Source organism: Syngnathus acus, chromosome 14 (assembly GCF_901709675.1).
Source record: "Syngnathus acus chromosome 14, fSynAcu1.2, whole genome shotgun sequence".
Classification (NCBI taxonomy): domain Eukaryota; kingdom Metazoa; phylum Chordata; class Actinopteri; order Syngnathiformes; family Syngnathidae; genus Syngnathus; species Syngnathus acus.
In genome coordinates, this window is record NC_051099.1 from 660,455 (window position 1) to 673,010 (window position 12,556).

At 45.1% G+C, this 12,556-nt stretch overlaps 1 protein-coding gene across 3 annotated transcripts in view; it reads right to left on the reverse strand.

Annotated features, from left to right (window-relative positions):
- Positions 1-1,844: 1,844 nt before the first annotated feature.
- robo3 (roundabout, axon guidance receptor, homolog 3 (Drosophila)) overlaps positions 1,845-12,556 on the reverse strand; it is a 34,826-nt gene continuing 24,114 nt past the window's right edge. For 2 of the 3 annotated variants that reach the window (XM_037269091.1, XM_037269093.1), the window contains 22 exons: positions 12,229-12,240; positions 11,797-11,921; positions 11,088-11,256; positions 10,216-10,421; positions 9,018-9,099; positions 8,749-8,917; positions 7,834-8,000; positions 7,641-7,762; positions 7,347-7,563; positions 6,967-7,091; positions 6,715-6,898; positions 6,409-6,633; positions 6,230-6,269; positions 5,953-6,092; positions 5,630-5,881; positions 5,166-5,307; positions 4,888-5,103; positions 4,646-4,830; positions 4,396-4,503; positions 4,089-4,247; positions 3,632-3,783; positions 1,845-2,635 (listed from right to left, as the gene is read on the reverse strand). In XM_037269091.1, coding sequence (XP_037124986.1) covers positions 2,624-2,635; positions 3,632-3,783; positions 4,089-4,247; positions 4,396-4,503; positions 4,646-4,830; positions 4,888-5,103; positions 5,166-5,307; positions 5,630-5,881; positions 5,953-6,092; positions 6,230-6,269; positions 6,409-6,633; positions 6,715-6,898; positions 6,967-7,091; positions 7,347-7,563; positions 7,641-7,762; positions 7,834-8,000; positions 8,749-8,917; positions 9,018-9,099; positions 10,216-10,421; positions 11,088-11,256; positions 11,797-11,921; positions 12,229-12,240 — 3,209 coding nt within the window. In that variant the 3' untranslated portion in view covers positions 1,845-2,623. Of the gene's footprint in view, positions 2,636-3,631; positions 3,784-4,088; positions 4,248-4,395; positions 4,505-4,645; positions 4,831-4,887; positions 5,104-5,165; positions 5,308-5,629; positions 5,882-5,952; positions 6,093-6,229; positions 6,270-6,408; positions 6,634-6,714; positions 6,899-6,966; positions 7,092-7,346; positions 7,564-7,640; positions 7,763-7,833; positions 8,001-8,748; positions 8,918-9,017; positions 9,100-10,215; positions 10,422-11,087; positions 11,257-11,796; positions 11,922-12,228; positions 12,241-12,556 lie in introns of all 3 variants that reach the window. The other variant, XM_037269092.1, reaches the window with a different exon arrangement.

Sequence of the window (12,556 nt, forward strand, 5' to 3'; positions counted from 1 at the left end):
TTCTTGATTTGCAGAATTGTTCACTTTTTTCGGTTACCTGACCATTATCCCCGGAAAATGGTAAATTTCCCCCAGGGTATCCTCGCACCCCCGAGGAAGCACCCCTGGTTAAGAACCACTGCATTATTGCCTTGTTTTGTAGTGCCGCCCCAACGAACGTGACGTGACGTAATAGATACGAAACGTATTGAAAATGGACAAAAGTTCAAGTTAGAAAAATAGACCCCAAACAGATCATAAAAGTATTTCTGCAACACCTGGAGGGATAGATGACACTTTTCTACAATCTTGGAGATGAATATCAAAATACATTTTCCATGATAAAAAGCTAATTGAAAAGCAGCATTCTTTGCTGGATCGGTCGGGTGTGTCACTTCACACCATGCCCTCTATTAGAGTGTAACCTTAAATTGAAAAATGTGTTTTCAAACACTGAAATAGACTCAGCTGTTGCCATGGGCAACCTTTGTCGTCTGTCTATAATATGATTTGGGAAACAATCCTTCGAGATCCCTGTTAGCGCTGCATTTTTACAGCGCTACAGATACAAGATGACTTCAAATCATACCATGCAAGTGTGTTTTGGGGCTGGAAGGAAAAAAGCAATTGTTAATCCAGCAACATTTCATTCCTAGCCTCATTGAATTGCCTTATTCATTTGCTTTCACGATCACAAAAAGGCTTTCTTTTAGTTTCCTCTGTCGTATCACAGCAGCCAAAAAGTCACGGACATCCCTCCATCCCTCTCCCTTGTCACCGGCAAATTAACATGGACATTGGGGGGTTGCATTTTCGAGTTGAAATGATGCAATCGCTTTCTCTCTTTGTGTCTTTCCTCATCTTTCTGCTGCCGGCCGGCCTGCTGGCCAGCAAGTCTCCTCCAGTGGGCGTTTTGGCCCTGACAACAGCCTAATGAACGAGTTAGTGATTTATAGCACAGACGAGAATGGAGGGAAGGAAGGTGATGGGGGGAATTAAAGGATAAAGAGTGCGGGTCATTCTGTTGAAGGTCAGTCATGTAAATCTTTTTCTTAACTGTCATCCGTCGCTGTTGCATGCTTGACTTAATCAACAAGGCACACATACACATCATAGAATGTGTTTAGGGATCCAAATGAAGTTTTTCCTCCCTGGAGGTTGAAAGACTTAACAATCTGGAAGTGAACTTGAAAACTCTTGAATGAAATTGTCACTTAATTGAGGAATTGCTTATTTTGAAAAACACCCTAGGTTGTCAGACTCAATTTATAAGCAGTCATTAGGATTTAGACCTTCGCTGAGTCAATCTCAAGGTTTCAGGCCAAAGCACACACTTTTGTGTGTGTGTGTGTGTGTGTGTGTGTGTGTGTGTGCCCTTCCACAACTCTTCAGACCAACAATGCTCTCAACTTTCTGGTGTCAACAAATCATAGTGTAAGCTCTTATTGCCAAGAAAGCCCTGGAGATACTTTGTTATAAGGTGTTTTTGCGAGGATGATGGCCTTCAAAATGGACTTGTGAAAATGGTACACCTGAAAATGAAACATGCCAAGGCGAAGCATTTTTGTAAGACATCTCATTCACAGTGATTTCCCGTGCAAATGATTGAATGTTTAATGGAATAGAATAATAATAAATTCAATAAAAATATTGAATTAAATGGGAAGCTAATTTGCGTGACGCACATTTTCACTTTTTTGTCAAATGAACATTTTACAACAGGAGAACAAAGTCACAAATAAAACAACCCGGTCGTATCAAATAAAACAAATTGAGTTGCGGTGAAAGCAAATCAAGCAACACTCTCAGGGGCATTGTTGCTCAGCTTTGCCCTGTTCAAAAAAAAGAAAACATTTAACAGCAAATTAAGTCAGCAAATGAATTTTATTGTACATTTACAAAACAAAAATGGTACAAAAAGCCAGTCAGCAGACATTGTTTATTCTGAAAAAAAAATTGTAGATAGAGGGCGAGAGAGAGAGAGAGAGAAATGTGATTCTACGACTGCAGCAAAGCGTCCCTCAGACAACGTGAGAAGCGTGGAAGGGGCGGGATTACAATCAGACTTGACTGGGGCCTGTCTGTCTGTCTGTCTGTCTGTCTGTCTGCTGCACAGAAACAAAGGGCTACGGAGACATGGCCACATTCTGCATGGGGGCAGGTATCCCAATCAGACCAGAGCATTCTTCCAGGAGCAAGAAGAACCTGCGCATTTTGGCTTTTTCTTTTGTGCTTGATATTTTCTATTGTTTGGCCATCACCAAGAAGAGTGCAACAGTAGTTAATGCAGAAAAAGTATACTGTAAGTTTCCACCCAAAAAGTTGGCACAATCAAAGATGAGCTTTTTCTTTTGTAACAGACCTTTTTTTCATTTTCAGTACTCATAAATACAATATAAGTCTCTTTCCCTGTATCCAAAGCCAACAACACACAGGTATTTACAAATCTGATAGCTGGATATAAAAAACCAAAAACTGGATAGCTCATAAACAATCAGAGAAACAAATCACTATAAAAGAAAAAAATGGAGAGTCTGCTTTTGTTCTTTCACAACAATGACATGAGTCTTATTTATAGATCACAGTGTCCACAGTTAAAAGATGATGAACAATGGAGGCATCAGAGGTCTCTTCACAGATGACCTTATCTAGTTTCCTGAAAAAGAGAAGACAATATATAAAGATAAATAATAACAATAAATAAAAACATCAGTTTTCTCACTTTGTGAGTGCCGTGACCACACGTATTCTTTATTTCTGATCAATCATATCAGGAAAATGTCTCATACACATCAATGCGACAACCCGTCAAATGAAAGGGACAGCAACACCTCCCTGTCTCCGGGCAAAAGACAGAAAACAGGAAGAAGGAGGCAACCTAAGCCAGACTTCCTGTGAAAGCACCCCAAACTTTATAGCAATGAAGCTTTCATGTTCTCAGCAAGGCGGCCATTAAGGGCTTTGACCTGGGCAAGGGAGCCAGCCCTGTCTTTGTGCGCCATTCCCACACCAGATGTAAGTTGGGGTCAGCAGGGGCTGGCTGGCTGGCTGGCTGGCCGACTGGCCGGCTGGCTGGCTGGCCGGCCGACCTAGCAGGCCGTGTTATTTTGCTCCTTTTTCCGTACACAGGCAACTTTATGGTGATACCTTCAAACGTAACAGCTCCACCTCCTTTCATATTGTTTCTTGTAGTGTGACTGGCAAAAGTGTGCAGCCTCACAACGACCGATTCCTACAGAGCTTCCCATTCAGCGCTCACACCTTGCTATGCCATCAACGACATTGGCTTGTGCATTTCAAAAGGAACACAGATTCTCTCAGGCGTGGACAAATGCAATCTTCTTACTTACTGTGCAGCCTCTCTTGAGTAGATGGATAAATGAGATGCGATACACACGTTTAACTCACTCACTGCCAAGCCAGTTCATGTCTTTGACGTCTATAACCGTCAATGGTGGCAGTGAATGAGTTAAAAGCGTTTTTATTTGATGAAATGTTTGTCAACATTTGTCTGTTTTGGTGACTCACAATCTAGCCAGTTGCTGATTTGTGTCTTATGCAGCATAACCCTACAAACTTCTCTAATGAGGCTTTAGTGTGCTCATAATGACCTGGATGCTTCAATTATTAAAGAGACATGATTGTATCCTACCTCGCTGCTTTTCCTGGCCGCGCTGATCCCCCGGGAGCCCGTGGAGCCCCGAGATGAGGAGCTTCCTGTGGTCGAGCAATTACTGGACATGTGATTCCTGGGAAGGTAACCGGCTTTACCGGCGTACAGCGTCACCTCCTCGCCATGTGCGGCTATGGAATAAAGTGAATCGTTTTTTAGTAATGGCTGTGCACCTTGGTTCAATGTTAAGTCATCTCTTGAAGTCCAGAGTTACTGCTTTGACATTGAACCGTTCAAGGCATGTCAAATCATTTAACGTCCACTTGCACTCCAGATGCTTTCATGTGCAAGGTGTAAAAAGTGCAGAGTGGAAACATTAAGGCCATTGATTTTTTGCAAGCGCTAATCAGAATCAGGGATGGGCCAACCCCGACGAACGAGTCAAGTTCATTTCAAAATAAAGGCACGTCAACCAAAATAGAGCCTGTCGTTTTACTTTCAGCGTGTCTTTGTCTTGAGCCTTTGCGTTTGTGGCCACCACTGTCATACTGGCTCCTCTCCAGGGAGGAGAGCGAGCCATTGGGCATTTTAGCAGCCTCCATGCACTTGTGCAATTGAGCCTCCTCTGGGGGTGGTTCTGGAGGTGGAGGAAGGTCTGAGGAGAGAAGCACAAACAGTATACAAGTAGAGACTCATTATTATGATCCACTTTGTGCTCCGTCCGACCTTGGCTATTACTTTGATTTTCTCAGCATACAATTCCAAAAACAATTGCTTTCCATTGATCAATAGAAAAGTCCTACCTCCGTGTATTTCTCTCCTGTAAACGGAAGTCTTGGAAGGCTTTTTTTTTACACGACCTTTTTGGTTGAGTGGAGAGCATGTATCTGCTGGTGGTGCCCGGCTATGCACTGAATGAGAGAGAGAAAAAAACAAACAAATCAGCATTCATGAGTCAAATGTATTTTAGTCTTCATTCCAAAATACTTGAAGAAATCAACGTTTTGTCTTAAATTCCTGAATGTGAGTTTATTTAGTGTGTGCACACTATACCGGCGGGCGTAGTCGCATTGACGTCGTCGTCGTCTTCATTGTGTCGGCAGCGCGCCGCCGTGTGACTTTGGCACTGGCCAACCACCTCCAACGAGGCGAGATGCTGTTGGCTAGAGAGGCTGGACTGGGTGAGCGGTGCGCTGGGCGCCTGGGGAACTGGCACCGGACCGCACGGTACCCTTCTGCTGCAAAGGCGACACTCCTCAGCTCAGACCCAAACGTGAAGGATCCACGTAACCTACCGCGGGAGGTGATTTTCCTCTTGTTGCCGGCGCAGGTCACGGGATGCTCGCGTCTCCTCGTCGGGCGACGGGCTAAGCGTGGCGGTGGACTGGTGACTGGAAGAAGTCGCCGGAGAGGCGGCGGCGTTGTTGTTCCTGTGGGAGTAGACGTCTTCACAGCCTTCCATCAGGTACGTCCTCTCCGGGAGGGGAGGACACCATTCTTCTTGGTCTGAGCTGCAAGCAAAAGGAAAGGGATTGGAGAAGATGACCAAATCATCACATTTTTGAAGACTCACCCTATTTCCATGTCTTCATTCTCCGGGGGCTCCCGGTCACATTGCTCCAACTCTCCAAGTGGGGTAGGTGGGGGCAATGTCTCCATCCATGTTAAAGATGGCGTCTTAACAGCCTTCCCCATGGCCTTCTGCTTTGGCTTACCTAAAAAACAAGTCGCTCTTTTAGACTTGCAATCATTTGACCATGGCAAATTTGGACTTAGTTGATTAAATAAAATATGAATACAAATGAATGAAAACGTCTGATTGAAGATGAGAAGAAAAAATCCGAATAACGTTAGCATCGAAACGGAGTGACTGAATGATAAATCATTCATGTATCATTATTACATTGCAAGAAATGGCTTTCAACACTTCAGTCTTAATTCGTGTTGGGTTACCAGAATTGATCAATAATTCTCTCAAGCAGTCAGTGTAGGCTCCCATGGCAGCCACATTGAAGGAGTTGGATCTTTTGGCCTCACCATTACAGCGATCCGGTTGAGCGTACTGAGGCCCGGAGATGATCCAGTGTCCGTCATCTTGCTCAGCACCGTGAAGTGGGCTTTGCGTTTGGTTTGAGAAGGGCATGATGGTGGTGGAGGCATAGGGAGTGGTGGAGGTGAAGTTGTGAAGATCCTCGCCGCTAGCATCAATAGTGCTGTAAATGGGCCCCTCGGTGGAGCCGCTCATGCTGCACTTCTCCGTCTGATTCAGGTAGTTGGAGATGCCGGCTTCTACGCGGCGTTGGGAGAACAGTACAAGCTCACCATTGACCATGTTTGGCTGAAAAGGCCACCTTTTGTACCATTATAGTATCGCTCAGCTGTGTCCTGACTGCTGGTGCAGCAGTTGACAGCCTCTTTACCACCGTGGACCAAGTTGGTGGTGGGCCAAGAGTCTGCCAGCCACGGGTAGTTGCCCATGCTGCCACCCAGCACGCCTGGCCTACACACACATCACACACACACACACGTTCTGGTGTTGGACAGAACGCCATCCACCAGCGTCCAGATGGGAAGAGCGCAGCGGGCACAGCAAAAACAGCACGGAAGACACATTAGGATGTCCCTATGAGTGAGTACCTTCCATTGTGTCCAGATCCGTCCCCATGAGGAAATCCAACTAGAGAAGACAAAAAGGATGCAACTTACACGCACGCTACAAGAAGAGCAGAGCCTTGATATCATTGCGACCACAGGCTTTTTAGTATATCCACAGCACAAAATACTACAAAGTGCAAGTAAGTCTGCTGCTAACTAACCTGCGGCCGTGTAAGCAAAGGAAGCAGTGTAGTGGCTCAACTCCTTTCTCTTTTTGCGTCGGCAATAGATCCAGACGCTAAAGCCCATGAGGATGAGCCAGCAGGCCCCGCCGATGCCCGCGATGAACGCCGGCTGCTTGACCACGTCGGTAATCTGCTCGGCCAGACTGGCGTCGCTCTCCCCGTTGCGGTCGCTCGTCACGGACGGCTGTTCGGCTGCCGTCTCTGGGAGAAGCGTATGGAAATAATAGAGACGAGGACGACGACAAAGAGCAGGGTGAGCGTGATGCCATTTTCTGGACTCACTGATGAGGACGGGCAAAGGCTGACTGCGGGTGCCCACACCGGCGCCGGTGACGGCTGCCACCTCCACTTGGTAAAGGACGCCAGGCGTGAGGCCTTTCAATGCCGTGGACAAAGAGTGGCCTTCCACCGTTTTGTTGATGTAGTAGCGTGTCTGGTTGCTACTGCCAGCGCTAACACACCAAACCTGGCGACAAACAAAGATGAGCGAGCACTCTTCTAATAACGTTGTCCTTGTATGTCCGAGGTGTTTACCCTGTACTCTTGGATGATCCCATTCTGCATGTCGCTGGGTGGAGGCTCCCATGACACAATGATGCTGGAGCTGTTGCTTTGCTTCACCGTTGCCACTGTAACAGCTCTTGGCGGGGCGCTCGGCACTAAAAGGCATAAGAAAGGCTTCGTATGAAAGACAGAAAATGCTGCATGTGACCCCAAACCGTTATTTTTAATCCAAAGTTTTTATCAAGCAATAGAAGCAAAATGCGAGCCGGAGCCAAACATTCAAATAACATGGGGAGTATTAACCGAACCCAAAATGAGGCTGATGAGAAAAAAAAAAGAAAAAGAAGAAGATTATACTTTGTTTATTTACGACACTCATTACCTTTCCTAAGCTTTAGTCAAACTCTTACCTTCTTCTGGGGTTCGAACCAGTATTGTACGGCTGTCTTTCCCCTGAAATTCGTCCAAATAAGGCCGGATCTTTATTTCATACTCGGTTCCTTTAAGCAAGCTGGTGAGTACGGTGCTGCGCTCAGAGGGGGAATTGATGTCTTGGAGGAGCCATGTTCCTCCACTGGGGCGGTAAGAGAGACGGTAGCCTTGCACGTACTGAGATTGACGATCAACCTAGAGGAAGAAATCACACACGGTGACCTTCCCTGGAATAATGAAAGATAAAAATACAAATAAACCAAGAGTCTTACAGCCCAGGAGACTCGGACGGAGGATGTCGTCGCTCTGATGGGCTCTTGTAGTTGGACTGCCACCTCCCCCAGTTCTCTCTGTAACTGTCTGTGGTCCACTCCCTGACCGGTGGGACTCACGTCTGAACCAAACGCAGGCCGAGATTACACTCGGTCGGCTTCTTCACCTTCGATTCCTTCCTTTCGGACTGACCTTGTGTTCGGACAGGCTCCGAGATGGGACTCGGGTCGCTCAGGCCGTAGGCGTTGACGGCTCGGACGATAAATAAGTAGATGGTGTTGGGGAGAAGGCCGGTGATTGTGTGCGTTTCCACTTTCACCATGTCCGCGACAGTTTGCCAAGTGCTGCCGGCTGATTGGCTGGAATAGATGGGGACAAAACAAATTCGCTTTCAAATCTTTCAATGCATTCATGTGCGCGGAACAAGATCTGCCGTAGGATACGCTACCGCTATTTTATTCACGTTAAATTGGCCGCCAAGGCCAATCATTGCTTAAGGCTCGCGTGGCGTGTGATGTAACATTCCACTAAAAAGATGACATTCTTCATGTCACAAATGGCAAAAAGCATTTGTGAGTGTGCGTGTTTTGCAATATTCATTCGCATCCAATTTATAAACGGGCTGTCAGTTTAACATGTTAATTAATGATGCTGCAAATTAGCGTGCTATCATGCAATTAATCTTCTGGGGAAAGTCAACGCACAAGCATGTTCGCATTTTGTTTCCTAACAAACGAGATGAAAAAAAAGGGAAAACACACCTTTTGAATAAGACAACTAACAAGTCTTCATTTTGGAACATAAACTAAAGAGAAAATAGGGAAGCATCTGTCGGTCCGACGGCAGTTGGGGATGGCTGAACTATATCATGTTGTTGTCTGCTCTAGAAAAACAATATCTCCTATTTCCAGAGCAAAAAATACTCTGGAAATGTTCTTTGGGTAAGAATTTGAGAACTATCAATTAAGTTCTAAATTACAAGTGCTACATTTAGAATACAATACTACAAAAACATTCCAAGGTTTCGAACTTAGTATTACAGTACTGGTTGTTGTCAGCATTATTTGTCGAAAAGTGTGAGAACATCATTGGATTTCGAAAAGTCACCTGAAGGCTTCAACGATGTAGGAGGTGACCGCAGCTCCTCCCTCGTGAGCATTGGCTTGCCATGTCAGAGAGACACTGTTCTTGGACACATCTGTGACAATCGGTTTGTGTGGCGGACCTGGCAACTGGAAAGGCTCGGTGCTCTGAGCCACTGACGGCTCGCCATTCTCTGTCGTTCAACAACAAATGCATCTTAATCCATTGCCACCCACATGAAGCTCACATTTGCATAGATTAGAAGCAGGCAGAAAAAAAAAAGAGAAATTCACCTTTGACTGTGAGCACTCCGCTCCAACTTGTCTCACCGCTGGAGCTGGCAGCCAGACAAGTGTAAACGCCAGAGTCGGTTTCCTGGCAACACAAAACAAAGAGGTGGGTGCGCTGCGCGCTGTCATCGGTTGAGTGTGTTGCGAGGCCGGCTTTTAATGTTCATATGAACTCATTAGCGGTGATGTGACAAAATGACATATCGCTCAAAAGCAGAAAGCGTCGCGCTTCGTTGAGCGTCGAGGAAGTTGGCAGAACATTCAGACCTAATTAACGGCCAACCTGGCGACTGCGTTTTCAGCGAGAGAAAGAAGAAGAAATTGTGACAACGCTCATTATTATCGATCAATAAATTGCTTTTACGGTCGACATTTTGGTCATGTATGCTTCATTCAACTTGCAAATGATTGGATCTCCACTCTTTGAAGTCAAGGCAAAAGTCAAGCTTGTGCCTTTTCTGCTCCTCATCTCCAGTAAATCCCTGGCTGCCAGAGCAGGAGATTTAAAAGAAGGATCAAAGACTGAATTTTAATGACCAGTTCGAAATTTCTCAGGCACCTACCTGTCTTTAAACCAGCTACTTGATATTCAGTGCAAATCAAATGATCCAGCGTGCAATAAATCTACCCGCTGATGCCACAAGCTACACACATCCTAGAGTGAGCAAGGATGTTACACAGACTACCGTGAAGAACAACTGTCTGATCACAAACAAGTTTTCTAAGAAATGAAGTTTCACACCTTTGAAAAACGCGAGGTTTCCGAGCGCTTCGTCTATTTCTTTCACCCCTTATCTTGCTTCTCTAGATCCAGCTCAATCTTTTATTCAGATCTCAAATGTCCTGAGAATGTAATTACAAGTATTAATGATGGTTCGTCATTAAAAAGCCCGCTATCAATCAGTCTCCTCCTCAAGTTGCTGCTGCAATGCAACGGTGACCTCAGGTGTTGCTTCTTATCCAAGAGGGACTTGTGTGCCAAATGGATTTCATTAGCATGGAGTACAAAAGCACAAATGATTGCTAATGGCCTTGCATAATCATGATCATGCTGGTCACGCCTCAAGGCTGAGAATATTTTTCTGCTCTCTCCTCTTATTCAGCGACTACTCAAGAGTGCTGCTCATACATACAAAAACAAGTCGGTTTTAATCGAAGACAGGGAATTATGCCAGCCTACATTTCAATCCAATGGACATACCTGAAGATTGGCAATTTGGAACGTGCCATTTTCCATCAGACGGATTCGAGCATCAGTCCCTAGAATCCTTTGGCCATCTTTCTCCCACTGAATAGTGGGAGTGGGCTTCCCCATGACGTGGCAGTGGAACTGTGCCGTCGAACCCGGTGCATACGTGTGATTTGCCGGCCCTTGCCGGATGATGGGGGGAACATGATCGGAGGGCGCTGTGGGTGGGGGGGGGATTCAAAAGATGAACGACATTTGTACATTTTAGTCCTAGCTTCTAAGGTTAGCCACCTGTCTACCTACCGTGGCTTGCAGAATTTCGACATATTCATGATAATCATCAGTCACAACCACAAACATTTATTTGTTCCCTGGGATTTGAACCAATCCAGGATTTTTCTGGAAGCAACTCATCATGTGAAAAGTCCATCAAGGAGTGGTGACAGACGAAAAGCCTCTTTGAGAGAAACATATGTTGCACTTGGTTTATTTGCATAGTGCCACTTGTCTACTTTGATTACATCAGAAAAGACCCCCTGCTGTCTGCTCATTTGGGGGAGGGGGATTTTCATTTGAAGGATATTTGACTTTACATCAGTGCACATTGAAAGGAGATTAAGCATTATGCCTCCAGCCCAGTGGGAGATGTTTATAGTGGAAGATCCAAAATTGAAATCTAAAAACCAGAGGTTCCAATGTATCTGTGAACATTCAAAGTCAAATGTGTCTGCTCTATCTTCATTCCTCAAAATCAAACAATCAACCAATTAGGGGAAACAATTTGACATGAATCTAGCAACTTGCCTATGCGGTGTTGGTTGTTCCACTCGCCTACATAGAATCGTGTGCACGTGTGTGTGTGTGTGTGTGTGTGTGTAACTCACCACTTTCCACCTCTAGTAAGGCCTTTGTCAGTATGCTGCCTGCCACGCTGATGGCCTGGCAAATGTAGTAGCCAGAGTCCTCAACGCGGACGTCAATGATGGTTAGCTCACCGCTGAGCGACACAGAAAAACGCCCTTGTGAGAGTTCCTGAATGGGAAACAGCAAAATCTGGAGGAAAAACAAACGACAGGTGAATTAATGTCAGATCCATATTTAACATCTGATGCTTATTAGCTATCGGATGGATGTGTCTCCATTCGCGCATGGATGCTCATGCTCCTAGTTTAAGCTGGCTTTTTTTATTTTTATGAAATGTTATTTATACAGTGAAGTGTAAACCTCGCCACAGCACCCACACACTCTCGTCATCTCATCTTTCAGTACATTCCAACATGTTGGAAAGCTGATCACACACTTGTGCAAAACCCACACATGGACACATTTGTACTTGTGCAAGCCTACGCACACTCGCGCTATGATGCTGAGAAAAATTCAGAGTGAAGAAAAATGATTGGAAGGAGTCTGTGTGTGTGTGTGTATATGATTGTGTGGGTGAGTGTCATGCTGGTGCAATAGCACACACAGCACACAGACCAAGCAAAGAATGAAGGCCTATCAAGTTCTTCATCAGGCATATGCACCATCATTATCAAGCTGATGCAATATTTGAGAAGAATTGATTTCAAAATAAACATGAGCATTTCTTACCTGGCTTCCTTCTTTTTGCCAAAAGACAGCCGGTGGAGGGTTTCCTTTTGTGCCACACAGAAAGGTTACAGTGCGACCCGGTGCTGTGATCTGGTCCCGTGGCCGCACAACGATCTGAGGGGGCACTGGAGAAAAGAGAAAAAAAAAAGCATTTTCAGATGACACCCACATGCACATGGCCATTGAGTTGAATTCATTGGAAGTGGTGTAATATACGCTTGTATGCTCTTCCACTCCATTCCACATTAGATAGACTCAATTCAACTTGCATTGCAAACTGCTGACAATTGTGGAAAATAACGTAGTCATTCCAACCCTAGTGTTTGGCTGCTAATTATAGTTATTCTCTCAACAATTCCTCCCAAAATGATGTACTAAGTCTCACACACACACTCTCAAACATACAGAAATGGCATGAAACGAGATACTCACCGGATGAGCCAACTGCCATGGAAGGACGCAAAATGGGTGGAAATGAAAAGAGAGAAGAATGAGATGATGGATGGATGGATGGATGGATGGATGGATGGATGAATGAATGAATGGGGATGTTAGACAGTACATGAAATAGACTGGACACGATGGCGTGTAATGAGTTAGAGCTACACAAAAACCAGTGTGTTGTTATTCTTATTGTCCTGTAGCTGCAAGCAATGACCCACATTCAATCTGCTTCTTCAGTCAGCTACAAATACACAATCATGTCTATATTTATTCAGTCTATTTTATAACAGGAATTTCTGGAATTGTGGGACAAATA